The sequence below is a fragment of the Solanum verrucosum genome, unplaced genomic scaffold, assembly GCF_900185275.1.
Source record: "Solanum verrucosum unplaced genomic scaffold, falcon-dt-bn FXZP01000194.1, whole genome shotgun sequence".
Lineage (NCBI taxonomy): Eukaryota > Viridiplantae > Streptophyta > Magnoliopsida > Solanales > Solanaceae > Solanum > Solanum verrucosum.
The window spans coordinates 388,816-405,229 of NW_026020416.1; the positions used below are offsets into that span (position 1 = coordinate 388,816).

Sequence of the window (16,414 nt, forward strand, 5' to 3'; positions counted from 1 at the left end):
AGGAGAATGTACTTAATAAAGAAATTCGGAGGCGTAGTAAATGTCAATGGACAAATTACTTCCTACGAGTTTGATTTTGTAACATTTCTTCTTGAAAATGAGTCTCATATATTCTAAAAGTTTTGTCCTTTGTGGACTCATTCTCTTTGAGAAAAGTTTGTCAATAGTAAGATAGATTCAATCTTGAGCAATCATACTTGAGAGTTGGTTGATCTTCCTCGAGGAAATAAACTTTTGGATTCAAAGTGGATCTACAAAAGGAAAAGAAAGTTGATGAAACTATTGACAAATACAAAGACAGACTTGTTGTCATAGGCTTTAGACAATAAGAAAGCCTTGTTTGACAGATAATAGCACTAACTAGGATTACATCAATTCAGATGTTAATTGCGCTAGTTGCGAAATATTGTCTTCAAATTCATCAAATTGGATGTGAAAACATTTTTATTTTAAATGAAAAATTGGAGGAAGAAATTTACATGGAACAACCCAAGGGCTTTGTGGTTCTGGTAATGAAAATAAAGTCTGTAAACTTGTTAAGTCACTCTGTGGACTAAAAACAAGCGCCCAAATAATGACATGCGAAGTTTGACCAAACTATGTTGGCAAATGAATTCAAGATTAATGAATGTGATAAATGTTTTTACATTAAAGACACTCCAAATCACAAGGTCATTATTTGTTTTTATGTTGATGACATTGTGATCGTCAAAAAAGACATTTCTAACATAAATGCTACTAAGTATATGCTAGAAAGTAACTTCGATATGAAAGACATTGAAGTTATTGATGTGATTGAAAATGTACTTGACAAGTTTAAGCATTGAATTTCAATATTGTCAAGACTCCAATAAATGTGAGATTTGTACTTCAAAAGAATGAAGGCAAAAGTGACTCACAATTGGATTGTGCTAGAGTATTGAGAAGTATGATAAATATCATGAAGTGTACGCGATCAGATATATCATATGCTATTAATAAACTAAGTCGGTTCACGAGTAATCTCAATCAAACTCATTGGATGACAATGAAAAGAGTTTTGGAGTATTTAAAACATACTTAAAACAAACTATTGCTTTGCATTATAACTAATATTCAACAGTACTGGAAGAATATAGTGATGCAAATTGAATCACCAGGTCAAATGAAGTAAAATCCACGAGTGGATATGTATTTACTCTTGGTGGAGAAGCAGTCTCTTGGAAATCTTCCAAACAGAAATGTATCGCTCGCTCTACTATGAAATCTGAGTTTATCACTCTAGATAAGACCGGTAAAGAAGTTGAATGACTCCAAAAAAATTTGAAATTTTTTTGGCCCAAACCTTTTAGCTCAAGTATGCATACACAGTGAGAGTTAATTTGCAATAGGTAGGGCATGGAGCATGATGTCTAACGGAAAGTCTCGTCATATATGACGTAGATATAATATCGTTAGAGAACTACTCTCTAGTGGAATTATCATAATTGACTATGTAAAGTCAAAGGATAATGTGTCGGATCCACTTATAAAAGGCATAACTAGAGAGGGAGTTGATAGATTATCAAAGGGAATGGTACTATGGCCGAGAACAAGTCATTGTGGCGGTAACTCTACCTAGAAGACTGGAGATCCCAAGATCTAGGTTCAAGGAGATCAAGCAAAGTCATTGATGGCGGTTCAACATTGTCAAAATATTTTTTATGGTCCATTCTCATGATAAGACAATGTTCAGTAACAAGGATAAAGGCATTAAGACTTTTTAATGATTTCTAAGTTTGATACAGGGTATATCAAATGGTGTATCTACGGGATAACACATGTAGAAATCACCTATGTAAGTGTGAAGTGTAAGCCGCTTCAAGGAGAATTCGGTAAGGCCAGTTCTCTACGCACTTATAAACCGAGACATGTTCATGGCTGAAACGAACAAAACAATGAGAACCAAAAACAGTTCAAGGGTTGATTGTGTGACTTATGTTGTCTAGGTATACACCAAAGCTCGACGGTTCAAAGATATAAAATCTACCGATTGACCGAGTATATCCGATATATGTTCACTACGGAAAGTTCAAAGGGAAACCCACTTATCCAGAGGCAATCAATCCTTAATTACGAATCACACAGTTTTTCATGCATATGTTTTAACAATAGCCATTCCCTATTCATGTGGGGGATTGTTGGGTTTTAAAGGTGTGAACAAGAAATGAAGGGTTGTGACTCTCTTGAAGAGTTGTGACTATGCCGAAGGGTTGTGAACTTTATGAAAGGTTGTGTCCTTTCTAAAGGATTGTGACCGTTTGAAAGGTTATGCCTCTTCCAAAGTGTTGTGACATTTCTGAAAGGTTGTCTTCTTTTTGAAAGGTTGTCTTCTTTCCAAAGGGTTGTGACCTTTACCCTTTGTTGGCTATAAATAGAGAGGTTTTCTCTCATTTTTTTGTATCGAATTCTTCCCTTCTTTTGCATACATTTCTTACAAAAAAAAATCGATTGATCGTGTCTATGTGTGTGATTCGTTGCTGTCATTTTGAGTTCGTTGAAATTATCGAAGTTTGAGGTACCGCTACTTCTTTAATGGTTAATCCGTTTTATCTTGGGAGGAATTAATCTGCAACCTCAGGTACTTGAGGGGATTAAATTTCTTAAGGACACACAGTGGGTTCTGTGGACTCGGATAGTTCTTTGTGTTTTTCTTTTCATCTTTTATTATTTCTGGTTTGCTAATCTAAATACAGGAGATAACACATCTCATGTAATTCACTTTTATAATTTTATTACTAAGAAAATAGGCTAAAGTAAAATTTTCAATGATTTTAGAAATAATTTTTGATAAACAACCAATACTATAGAAAAATATATTATAATTATTGTTTGAGAAATGTATTAATAACCAATAATATAGAAAAAAAAGTATTATAATTACTAACTGGCTATGGACAGACATCATAAACCATCAATTGGTTCATGGAAAAGGTTACGACAATTCAATTGTGTGCTCACTTCTTTGTCCACTGGAAAGGACTCACCGGATGAGGCATCTGGTTACTCTCACCAGCAACACGCCCAAGGAGCAACCAGTAGGCCTAGGGCGAGGCATCCCCAAAAGGTTAGGAGTGAGTCCGACGTTAAAATTGACACTTTTTGAATCCTAATTAAACACTAAAATGGATCCTCTCTAATAATACACATCAAAAAGGACAATGGACAAACTATAACTAACATCCCTTAACCCCGTCATTCCCGTCGACTCCCAATTCATTCAAAATAATATTACACCAATTTTAAAGGTAGTTCACCTACAATTCCTTTTAATTGTCCTCATGTGAATTATATCTTTTTCTTCCTCATGTCATGAAGTATATCTCTTTCTTCCTCATGCGAATTTATCTCTTTCTTCCTATCTCATGCGAGTTTATATCTCTTACTTTCTTCCTTATGTGAACTATATCTCTTTCTTCCTCACGTGAACTATATCTCTTTCTTTCTTCATGTGAATTCATATCTCTTTCTTCCTCACGTGAACTATATCTCTTTCTTCAATAATAAATATGGGTTATTCACTCCACATTTTCATTCATCTTCTACTCTTTTATACTTTATATTTTGATTCTTAAAATTTGATAGTCATGTCTCAACAATTCCAAAAGTCTGTATATTCAATTGAACCAGATGTTTGTAAATGCAAAGAGTATTGTAAATGAAAATATCATGAACTTTGAGAAATTCTGATCGTAAGTTTTGGAGTTGTGCGCATTCAAAAGTAGAAAAAAAATCAAGATGTTCACTTCAAAATATTTGGATATTCACTTGATTTCTTGTAATATAAATTCACGTGAGGAAGAAAGAGATATATATTCACGTGAGGAAGAAATAAAAGGAATTGTAATTCACCAATTTGTGGGTGAACTACCTTTAAAGTTGGTGTGATAATATTTTGGATAAATTAAGAGTTAACGGAGATGACGGGGTTGAGAGATGTTAGTTATAGTTCACCCATAAATGGGCGAACTGTCCATTTTAATGGTTTTTAAAGAAGGTTCCTTTTAATATTTAGGAATAAAAAAGTGTCAGTTTTAATGCAATGGAGCGATCTTTACTACGTTGCCTTTGAAAATAGGTCCGTGACATGCCTACTCAATTGATCTAATTATTAATTTCTAGAGGCATTGGTTTTATTTCTTTATTTTTAAAAAAAATAATAAAGAGGAGAGATGAAATAGTACAGTATTATTTAATTTTTGCATGGAAACAAATAATATATACGTAGACCACCACATGTAAGGAGTCGCCAGAGACCAGGGTGTAAGTGTCCCATTTGTATTATTTTATTTACATTAACATTGCTTTTATTAATTGACGTATTACCCTTATCTGGATGGTTGTATGCGTTGTATTGTATTGTATTGTATTATATTATTAATTTAAATATAATATTTATTTTAATTAATTTAAATTTATTGTATTATATCATTTAAATCAATTACTCCTTAGATAACGATGAAAAGATTAATTTTAAGTAATAATTTATTTGGTGTGATTGCATCGTTATTTTAATATTTTTTTTAATTTTATTTTTATTTATTATTTAATAATCATATTTCATATTTTATTTTACCTTTTCATAATAACTCTATTATCCTTCAAATTATGAGTGTGTTTTACTATGTAACGACGAAGAATATACTAATACATTATGAAATATACGTAACAATGATCTGAACAAAGTATTTCTAGTTTCTACCAAACCTGACCACCCACTTTTAAGGGAATAAAACCTTTAATCAAGGACTGGTAATTCTGAAAATAACGTCACTTTTCAGTCTCATTTCTTTTCTCTTCACTCCCGCTCGCTCGTTCCCACCTTCTCTCTGCTTAAAAACCCTAAAATCAATGACTCTGAAAAGCTAACCAGTTGCCAAAATTCTGCATTTAACGGTCGAATTGGGATTTTTTTTTTCAATAATCCCATTTTTGAGCCGTCAAAATTTGCAAGGACTTTATCTTTCCTTTGTAAGTTTTATGCATTACTTTATTTGTTTATGTTTAGTTAAGTATTTGTGAATTTTGAACACCCTTCCTTATCTTTGTTCAACTTGTATTTGTTTAGCTCAATCTTCAGTTAATACACCTGAGGAATCTAATTTTGTTTTGTAGGTATGTATGTATTTCTGAAACCAATTTGGTATTTTTTTTTCTTATGATTCATCATTAGTTTCCTTATTTACTTTTTGTGTTTATCTTCTCTTACATGTCATGACATTTCGACAACAACAATATACTCAATCTGATCGCCTATGCACTTGTGAGGTAGAAAAGAATTACTCATTATTTTTTTACAAAGAATTCTTTTTTTTTTATTTTTTTACATGTAAGTAGGTTTAAAGATCACATCATAATAATTTGATCAAGTGCTTTCTGTTTCGTCTTAGACATTATTATTGGTATTTATGTCCAAATATTTTGGAAATGATGGCGAAAAGGTTTGCTTGTTGCTAATATAGTCTAGCCTCTCTTCTCTGATAGTTGCATTGATTATGTCAATATACAGGAAATGAGTAAATTTTGCATATTGTGTGCAGGTATGTTTAATTATGGGTACCGTAGAGGTGTTAGAGAATGAAGGAGTTGGGTATGATATAACTTCATGTCGTGATAGTGATGATGCTAATGTGGGAACAATGAATGGTGGGTCTGAGAGAACAGTGAATGGTGGCAAAAGAATTGAGAAATTGAGTGATGAGATTTTGGAGGACTTTGATTTGTATTGGGAAGATATAAACGAACGCTTAACTGTTTCAAGGATGGTGAGTGACTCACTTATTAAGGGAATGGTAAGTGCTGTGGAACAGGAGGCGGCCGACAGAATAATGGCTAAGGAGATAGAATTGACCAAATTTAAGGAGTATTTGCAATTTCATGATGTGGGTCTGAGTAAAACTGAATCTTTGGGGACACCGGTCTTGCAGGATGCGCTTGAAAGTTTGAATTTTCAGAAGCATTTCACTTTATCAGATGTTTTCCGGGAACATGAAAAGACGAGAGAGATTTTAGGTGGACTAAGGAATTCAGCAACAGATGAACTGAAGAAGCTGAAGAATGCCATTGATAGGGTTAGAGGTTCCAGTTCTATCAGGAGGATCTGCTCTGGTTCAGAGTTGGTGGGTCTGGGTGGCATTTTGCGAGAGCGAGAATCTGAAAGTTGGGTTCATGTGGACAAAACAGTGAAGCATCTGAAAATGATCATGGATACAATTTTTTCATGTATGGATGGAATGGTACAGCTGTCCAAGGCATCAATTGAGTGGTGGCAGGAGGAGCATCTAATTGAGGTGGAGGTTGAGGCCATGGTGATGCGGAATCTGATCCAGAGTATGCAGGAAGGTTTTGAGGACAAACTGTGGGATCAGTATAGTCAGTCTTGTGACGCTCGAATTGAGAAACTGAATGAGATCTCTAATCTACGAAATGACTTAGAGGTTATTTTGAAGTCATTGTCTAGTATAGAAACACAGAGTCTGATTTCACATGGGTCGCAGGATGTTGACCACTTTCATCGCATGATGTCAAGTGAGCATGTGACATATTCAAATTCTATTTTGGAGGGAAATGGGAAGTGGGAGGATTCAAAGAGTGATATACCTGAAAAGTTTGAAGCTGCCACGTTGAAACACATGTCACGGGAGGAAATGGTGGACTATTTTAATAATATGATGACAAAGATGAAGAGAGAACATGAATCCGTTCTGGAAAAGAAAACTGATGACTACTTTTCTCTAAGAGCTGAATATCTAACTCTTATAGGAAGGGGGTCTGTTGTGCAGCATAAGAAGGATCAGGGGGAATTTGATTTTCTTAGAAAGAAGATCCCAGAAGTTATAATGAAATTAGAAGATATCTCTGTAGAGACTGAAAAGTGTCCTGAATTTACTCAAAGACCTACAAATTTGGATAGCTTGAAGGATAGAATTGATACCATTCTTTCTGAAAATCGTCAGCTAAGAAACTTGCTTAGAGATAAGAAAAATGAAGTGAGGTTTCTGTTGTCCGAAGTCTCTGCTGCTGCTGAGAAGAGTCTGCAACACTCTTTGGATGAAGAAAACATGCAGAAGCAGATAGGAGATATCAATTTAGTGGTGGAAGATTCACAAATAGCAGCTTCAATCAGGGAAGAAGTGTATAAATGTTTTCTAAGGGATCTCATTAGAGAGAAAGGTAACAAAGCTGATGAGTCAAACATGGAGTTCCATATTATGAATGACATTTATAATATTATTTTGACGGAAGCTTACATTACTGCTGAAAGTACTTACAATTCTGAACTCGAAGATTCAGAGTTGGAGTGTCTGATAATGCAAGATCTTTATGGAGTGATTTTCAGTGAAGGAATCAAGGATGCTCAGGACAAGCTCAAGGAATTGTACCACAATTATTTGAATGAAAATGAAAATCGGATATTTCTTGAGATGAAAGCTATTCAGAAGGAATATGAATTAACATTAGAGGTTGAAGAGAAGGAAAAACTAAAGCAAATGATTTATCGGCTTGAAAGATCAGTGGGTGAAAAGGAAAAATTAGCAAGTGATGCATCAACTGCTCTAGCAAAGGAGAAGGAACAATTTGAGCTGGTAACTCAAGAGCTTAATGCTGTGAGAGAACATGCAAGTAGGCAGCAAAAATTAGTTTATGAGAGCAATATGGAATTAGAGGTGATAAAGGGTCAATTAGAAGAAGCATTGGAGCAAATTGAAACAATGAAGGAGGCGATCCACCAGTTAAATCAAAAGCTGGTAGAGAAGGAGGAGGAGTTAAAAGAAGCTGATGACAAAGCAAAGATGGTCCTTTCTGTTTCTGAAGAGAGGCAGTGCATTTTGGCCTTAAATGAAACCAAAGAAATTGAGCTAAGCAAGCATATGGAAGCAGTAATTTGTAGGGTACACAAGTTGTCAAAACTGCTTGCAGATTTTGAATGCAGGGCGAGTGCCAGTCTGGAAGCAAATCATGCTAGGTATGTGTTTCATAATGGTAGTTAATGATTACCTTTTAAGACGCAATACTTTTCCATGTATGGACTTGCAAGTCCTACCAAAATTTTTAGATACCAAAAAGTTCTATCTGAAGACTAGTCCAAAATGGGTAAAAGCCTTATTAAAATATTAACAACTATAATGTCATAAGAAATAAATGATTCTTGAAATAATCCTATAGCCTGAAATGGTTATGTCACGCCCCGAGGCAACCCCCTAGACGTAACACGGACCTAGGATCACGAGTGGCCCCAAGCTAACCCTGAGTCTGCCATATATCAAGCATACTGAAAATAACTAAGTAAAACATGTACTATGCGGAAGCTAAAAATAGTGGATGTCTGAACTGGGGAAAAAAAACCCAACTAGTCTGAATATGTAAAGCATAATAAAAGTTTAGTGATGACTGGAACAACACTTGCAACACGATGGCTAAGTCCCATTATGCCAAGCTTTACTCACCTGCTTACTGCACCAACATGTGCCCAAAGGAATTTCAGCATTAACACATTGTGCTTTTCTTTATTGTGGTTTACAATCCTACTTTCTATTCATGGCTCCTGACTTATTTCGAGGCATCAGATATCAGGTATAGAGACATTATATCTGGCTTAGGTTTGTATAGTAATCGGGAGTATATTCAACTTGATTAAGCATTAACACCACGTTTTAATTTTAGATTGGCTTAATCATTGTATACTAATACAATTGGGATGCACAGTGCTTTACCAGTTTCGAAAAAACAACAACTAATAGTGATGCACAGTGAAACACTACTACATGTATAGTTCTTATTTAATTGGCATAAATACACACAGGAACAGATAAGTGTGCACGTGTGCACAACTTACTCATAAACCTAGGTCAAGCCAGAAGATAAATTCTTGAAGTTATACTCTGTTGATTTGCCTACAGCATAATAGATCGTTCCAATACTTTCAGGTGGAAGCATTCATCATGTCAGTTGAATTCTCTTGTCAAGAAGACCAATTCACTTAGAAGAACAGTGCTATTGTACCGACAGAGGCTTGAAAAAAGATGTTCAGACCTTCAAATGGCCGAGGCTGAGGTAATGATCTGCATTGATTAGGTACATGGAATATAACTAGTTTGAGTATGTTATATATACGTGTGGCCTGCAGACTAATAAAGAGATGGCTGAGTTAGGTTAATTGAAAATCCAACTCTCGTTAGTCGTTATGATCCATGCCAAAGTGATCAAACTATACAGAGAAAAAATAAGCAATTGTATGGACATCCAGATAAAAATTCCATTTCCATCAATTTCTATTCATTTACATGCTATACAACAACAACTAGGTCATAATCCCAAACTAGTTGGTTATCTATATAAATCAGTATATTCATACCATTTCATTTGGATAGCTATGAAGATATAGAAACACCTAATATTGTGTTTTTCCTGCATATCTCTTTGGTTATGCATCTTCATAGTAGTATCTGATAAAAGCATTTTCATATTAGTGAACTCTGCAATGGTATCAAGTGTAAGTTACAGGCTTATTACGTAATTACGAGCGTGCTTTGATTTATCCATGCTTCTATACTTTGCCAGATATTTATTTTGTTTGCTCAATACTCAGGTTGATCTTTTGGGAGATGAGGTTGATACACTTCTGCGCCTACTTGAAAAGATATACATTGCACTTGATCATTACTTGCCAGTTTTGCAGCATTATCCTGGAGTAAGTCAAATCTTCTGTTCGAAGAAATCTTATTTTAACTTCACCTTTCAATACAAGTGTTTTTGGGTTTTCTTGATTTAACTTTTGAGTAAGTAATCTGTTCAATTATCATCTCTAAGGTTTACTTACACTACAACTATTTCTAAATAAGGCATCAAGATTGAGAAACTGGCCTTTGCATCTGACGACAGATTTTTTTGCCTCAAAAGGTTTCAAGGAAGAGAAATTAAGAAAAAATATGTAGTAGTTAACAATGTGGTGACTATTAGTAGCTGCAGTTAAAATGACAAGTAGGATAAAAGACTTTTTCCTGCCGCTAGTGAACAAATTCCAGGGGATGGGTGGAGGAATTGGGGGTTTAGGGATGTAAACAGTTTGACGAATTGCAGTTTCCCCTGAAGCTTATTTTGTAAGAGGTAAACATTGTATGTTGTTTACATATCCCTTTCATTCAAATACAGATTATTGAAATTCTTAAGCTGATCAGAAAGGAATTGTGGGGAGATTCTGCTAAACCAGTGAAGTAATCTCCTACATAAGGTAATTTCTTTTAGTATTATTTAAATTTGTATGTTGTTATTGGAAGCAGTAGAAAATATTGCTTGGTTGCTCTCAGTTAGACCATCAGAACACTGGATTTTGAAATTTCTATACAAAAGGGTACTTATATGTACTTTTGTTGTCTGATTAGTTATTGCTTTCATCTTTCAAACATACGGTGTAAGGAAAAAGGAAACAAGTATAGTTATGTGCTGCTTATTATATCTGCAGTAACTTCAACATTTGTCAAGCATTCACTTCTATATATTGGTAAGAATTGTTGAGTTATGCTACTTGTTATATTATATCTTTATTTTAAAAAAAAATAAAAATAAATTACAAGTAGCCAAAAGGCCATAATATAAAGGGGAAAGGCCCAAGAATGCCCTTAACCTATTGGAAATGGTTCAAAAATACCCTCCTTCCACCTTTTGGTCTAAAGATATCCTTCACCTTTACCCTTCGGGGTGGCCCAGTGGTTTGGGCTTGGGACTTTCATGATGGAGGTCTCAAGTTCGAAACCCCTTGCCAGTGAAAGCAAGGGGTTTACCTTTTGGGTCGAGCTGGTCGCACCGGGCTTGCCTAGTGCGGGTTACTTCTCCTATGTGGTTTGCGAGCTATTGCATAGGAGCGGGGTTTTTTACCCTGTGCGCACCCAAAGAGTAGCGGCTGCAGGTTTCCCTTGTCATAAAAAAAATAAAATGTCCTTCACCTTTGTTTTTTGTTCAAAGATACCCCTCTTTCCACCTTTAGTCTAAACATACTCCCAACCCAAATTTAATTAAAATGAATTCTTTTACTAATTAGTTAATTCTTTTATTTGTTCTAAAAGACAATTTTTAATTTATACAAATTCTTAATATTAGCTCATCTCAAAATATTTAAAATATTTAAGTCTAACGTAAAATAAAACATAGAATTTATTGCTTACAAATGAAATATAAAATACTTATTTTTATTATTAAAATAACACAATAAAAATCTTATGATTCATTTTTACAGAATAATTTTTTTTATTTTATTTACGTTTTATACATTATTTTTTTATGTTTTAATTTGTGGAATGATTTTTTTGATTTATTTAGATTGATTTTTTAATTATATTCAAATTATCATGTTAAAATTTAATCATATCAATAATTAATTTTTTCTTTAATTTACTCTTTACTAAATAATAATGTATAATAATAAATTATTGATATAATTAAATTTTAACATAAAGAATTAATGATTGTTGACAAGCCCTTTTTTTTGGTAGAAAAGATTATATATTAAACCACACTAGATATTACACAATTTTTACACTAGAGGTAGATGCAAAAGTGTGGCAACATGTTGTAGCGTTATTTACAATCCCTGAAAGGGAAAGCTACGTTGACTATGACTATGATAAGAGGTGATGTCGATTTAATGACTAATTAAAGAACGGGTTCTATTAGTATTGTATTATTTTGATAATAAGAAAAAGAATTTTATTCTTTATTTTTATACAATAAATTTTTTATTTTATTTTATGTTTTTTTTTTGAAATAGAGATAGACTTAAATTATTTAAATATTTTAGAATGAGCTAATATTAAGAATTTGAATAAATTAAAAATTGTCTTTTAGTTATGTAAAAGAATTAACTAATTAGTAAAAGAATTCATTTCAATTAAATTTGGGTTGAAGTATTTTTAAACCAAAAGGTGGAAGGAGGGTATCTTTGAACCAAAAACAAAGATGAGGGTATTTTTAGACCAAAAGGTGGAAGGAGGGTATTTTTAAACCATTCCCAATAGGTTAGGGGTATTCTTGACCCTTTCCCCTAATATAAATCATCAAAAAGAAAAAAGTTTTGGACCAAGCTCTAATAATATATCAACAAAAGAAAGCCCCAAAAATTGCCCCAAGTCCAGAATTAGGCAACAAAACACAAATATCTCATACAAGAAGTCTCCGTGTGCCGGCACCTCCATGTCTTGCTTCTTGTTGTATTTACAGTATCTTCAACATTAGTCAAGCATCACCTTACCTATTGGTAAGAAAAGGACCTCACGGAGGATCCAAAGTCGCAAATCCTGATTAGGGACGAGATTGCCAGGGGGGTAGAAGAAGTTGCATGCAGTACACTAGAGCAGAGATTAGTGTCCTCCATTGAAGAATGGGAAGTTGAAGAGGCTGAGCCATTGTGCACACAACAACAACATTTAATTATAGAAAAGGAGAAAGAATGGGGGCCAAATCAAGATCCAAGGAAATTTGGGATGATGTTCTGGAAAGATATGAGAGGAAATTATCAAGATGGAAATCCCAATACTTGTCTATTTGGGGGGGGGGGGGGGGGGAGACTCACTTTGATCAATGTTGTGTTAGATGCTCTCTCAACCTACATGATTACCGTTTTCCCCAATCCCCATCCCAGCAGGGGTAGTACAGGGCCAGACCAGATCAGGAGAACCTTTTTTGGCAAGGAAATAATACCAGGAAAGGTTATCACTTAGTCAAGTGGAAAGAACTCATCTCAAGCAAGAAACAGGGGGGACTTGACATTTAAAACCTGAAGAACCAAAGTAAAGCTTTGAAAATGAAGTGGTTGTGGAGATATGCCCATGAGACACACTCTCTATGGGAAAATGTGATCAGAACAAAGTATGGAGAATTGGATGGGTGGATGACTGAAGAAGCAAACAATCCTTATGGTGTCGCTGTTTAGAGATCTATTAGAAACTGGTGGCTCGATTTACTTAATCACTCTACCATTAGTGTATGTGATGGTATAAAACCATCTTCTGGAAAAATAGGTGGTTAGGTAATTGGAGTTTTGCAGAGAAGTTCCCTGATCTGTTTGATTTAGTTATCCACCAGGACATAACAATAGCTGACATGTGGGCATTCCAAGGCTGGGAATTAAATTTCAGAAGAAACTTGAATGATTGGGAAATTCCTAGACTAATTGAGTTCTTCAAAATTCTTGAAGCTTTTCAAAGTCTAAAGAATGGGGTGGACAGACTATGGTGGAATGGGCACAACAAAGGGGAGTAAGTTCAGGGTACAAACTTTTGAACTCGACAGTGGCACAAAACTTCATATGGCCATGGAAACAGATCTGGAGAACCAAAGAACCTTTGAAGGTGGCATGTTTCTCATGGTTGTTAGCAAAAGAAGCTGTCTTGTGGTGAGACAGCTGAGACTGTGGGTCAATTGTTTTTGCATTGCAGAATCACTGACCAACTATGGAAGATTTTCATTAATCGTAAAGGCATACAATGGACAATGCCTAGCAAGATTGTTAACACTCTATCTAGTTGGGAAGAAGCTGGGAAGGGAGCTAAAAACAGGAGCTACTGGTGAACCATACCAGCTTGTGTATGGTGGACCATCTGGAAGGAAATAAATGTTAGGTGTTTCGAAGACAGGCGTAGAACAGTACAGAAAATAAAAACATCCTATAGATGCAGAAAATATCCTAGAAGTGTAAAGAGTCATGCTAGGATTAGGAGTTCTTTGTTATATTGCCATACTTTGACTTGCTGTAAACGGGTTTAGCACTACCTAAGTGCTGAGCTATGATACAAATGTTACTTATTCAAAATAAATAAATAACTGACCATCAGTTTTACCATTGAACTGTTGAAGTGAGTCATTATAGGAATATATCACTTTTCTGTAGCATCACTACATGCGTGCTTACAGGTATCTTTAGCTCATATATGGTAGCTCATTAAACTCTCTTTTCTTTTCAAACTAAATCACAAGTAGGTGCTGGTGAGTTCTATACTATGTTTGGTGAAAGAGGAGGATATGGGGAGGGGAAGTAAAAGAGGGAAGATTGAAGCTCAATTGCTCCAGGTTAGCTTTTCAGTCCCTTTGAATTTGGATGGAAAGAATAAAGTACATCTTTTCTTCCCTTCCAACCACATCAATTTGTTCAAGACAAAGGCATAGTAATTAGTAGTTGTTGTAGTATTCTTCGTTCTTTTGATAATCAAGTATCTTTTGTATGAATATACTATCGAATAACATGATAAAACCCAAAGATTATGTCCAATTTGAAGCGATCACAATTGATCCCTCGTTACTGCTCAAAGGAGCAGTAGTAGTCACGAGATCAACAGGTCAAGTCTTACTTCAATTACTTGAAATGTGTTTCGGATAAATAACATCCTTTTTCGATCGGATATGGCATCAACTGTTCCCGCTGCGGCGTTGCCAGTCAATCAGTGACATATTTTAGTTAATGGGCACTTGAGATCTTTCTATTGATAGGGGTATTCACCAGGCAGTTATGCACTCTTTGAATAGGAATCCATTTTCTGAAAGAACCTGTCTTTCGTACTTTGGTGAGTCTTCGAGATCCTTTCAGGGACCTATGTTAGATCCTAGAAGCTAAAAAGTTTATCGTGAGCAATTGAATAACCGGGTTCATTCATATCGTCGAGGTGTGTGTAAGCTGGCCCGGGCACTACTGCTGTTTTTTTATTTTAAAAAAGAAGATAGAACTGTCAAGTACAAAAAGTAGGGGTATACCCCTCTACAAGAGAAGCATTTATTTTTAAAAGTGCTTTTTCAATCTGATACTGAACTGATCAACTCCATTATATCCTCTAGGTGTATATTCTGTAATCTAGATTACAGAGCTAACAAAAGCAGACACTTCAACATATCTACATTGATTGATTTCCCTTCAAGGCATCTCTGGTTTCTGTCCATCCAAATGGTCCAGCCCAAGCAAACAGAGAGACTCACAGAAGAAAATGTGAGCTACACTATAAAATAGGCTAAGCAGCTTTTGGAATCAAGCTCTTCGCTAGTTGTCCATCTTTGTTTAACTTGTACAACTTTTAAGAGAAGCATACCCATCGTGGAACTAAGAAAGACATATCTTAATTTTCTTGCAATTGCTTCTTTCAAAAATAACCTTATGGTGGTTGTTGTTTCGTCTATTGAACAGGTAGAAAGTTCAAAACTGGGTAATTTTGTTTTTCTTGGTACTGGCAGACGAATGTTGACTACCATCTGAAGTCCACTGTAAAGCTAGAAGATCTTGTTGGTAACAAAGACAAGTGTTACTTCTTTAGGAATTTGAATAGTGGAGAGCTTTTTTGCTTTGCTTGTAATTTGTATATTGCTCCATTTTTTTTTTGCTGTGCAAATTAGGTGAGAAGACCAAATACTAAATAGCTGCTTCTGTGCATTTTAGATAATTATTATTTTAGGGTCTTCAAGACATTTGTCAGCTTTTCTTGTGCATAGAAAAATAGAAATATAGAATATACAAATCACTCAGCTAGTGCAAATTAAAAGAAGTTTTCTATTTTGTTATATTCTTTGATCTGATGTGTATGTAATGAGACAAATGATATAGATTTTTCTTGATTGTCATAGACATTGATACTAAAAAACTGTCTGAGCCTTTCGAAAAGTTTTACTTGTGGAGGTAATACCATAATTTGACTTATCCCCCTTGAGGTTTTTGGGCTATACCTAGTTATGTACTAGAAGCTTAACGAAATAGTTTGGAAGTTACTCATTTATGTAGATCTATTTTCAATTCGTCCATTTGCCACCACTAGTCCGCATGGGTAACTAAAGGGATTCCTTTATTATTATTTTTTGAGTAAATTTTTTTTTAACATTCTTTTTGTCTTAAACTAATTTCCACAAGAAGTTGGAAAAATATGTACAACTTTATATGTCTCATGTTAGATGGACATTTTCTATTTTACAAGGTAATTAAGAAAATATTAATAGATTGATCTACTTTACTATTTTTCCCTTTGTTCATATGAATACCTATAAAACTAATTTTGAAAAAAAATATACATAGAGTATAGGAATAGCTAGTATTAAGAATTGTTCACATTCAAACATATTAAATGTAGGGGTGAAATAGGAAAATTTAATTAATTCTATTTTGATTCAATAAGTGATCAAATAATATGAGATAACTACTTTTAATAAGATGCCCATCTAATATAGGACACACGGAGTAGTAATATAATGTGAACAAGCATATATCAAATTCCATACAAGGCAAAGACGAGAAATGGTACAAAGAACTTTGGACACTACATGCGAATCTCCATATGACATGACGTTTTGATATATTTTCGACTGAAATTTGAAAAAAAAAACAAGTAAAACAACACATTAAAGTGAAACTAATAATCTGTTTCTAAATTCT

The 16,414-nt window shown here is 34.4% G+C and overlaps 1 protein-coding gene across 3 annotated transcripts; it reads left to right on the forward strand.

The window, feature by feature from the left end:
• Positions 1–5,570: 5,570 nt before the first annotated feature.
• On the forward strand, positions 5,571–15,318 carry LOC125840876 (WPP domain-associated protein-like). 3 transcript variants are annotated; one of them, XM_049519849.1, is made up of 5 exons: positions 5,571–7,984; positions 8,946–9,072; positions 9,608–9,709; positions 10,171–10,249; positions 15,182–15,318. In XM_049519849.1, the coding sequence occupies exons 1-4, from the start codon at positions 5,571–5,573 to the stop codon at positions 10,234–10,236; spliced, it is 2,709 nt and encodes a 902-aa protein (XP_049375806.1). In that variant the 3' UTR covers positions 10,237–10,249; positions 15,182–15,318. The 3 variants fall into 3 exon arrangements, with proteins under 3 accessions (XP_049375806.1, XP_049375805.1, XP_049375803.1); XM_049519848.1 differs by lacking the exon at positions 15,182–15,318 and adding an exon at positions 13,987–14,321; XM_049519846.1 differs by lacking the exon at positions 15,182–15,318 and adding an exon at positions 13,990–14,321.
• The last annotated feature ends 1,096 nt before the right edge of the window (positions 15,319–16,414 follow it).

Coding starts and splice junctions, on each gene's coding strand:
- LOC125840876 (XM_049519849.1), top strand. CDS start 5,571: ATGGGTACCGTAGAGGTGTTAGAGAATGAAGGAGTTGGGTATGATATA. Junction 7,985..8,945: donor CTGGAAGCAAATCATGCTAG/GTATGTGTTTCA, acceptor CAATACTTTCAG/GTGGAAGCATTCATCATGTC. Junction 9,073..9,607: donor TTCAAATGGCCGAGGCTGAG/GTAATGATCTGC, acceptor CTCAATACTCAG/GTTGATCTTTTGGGAGATGA.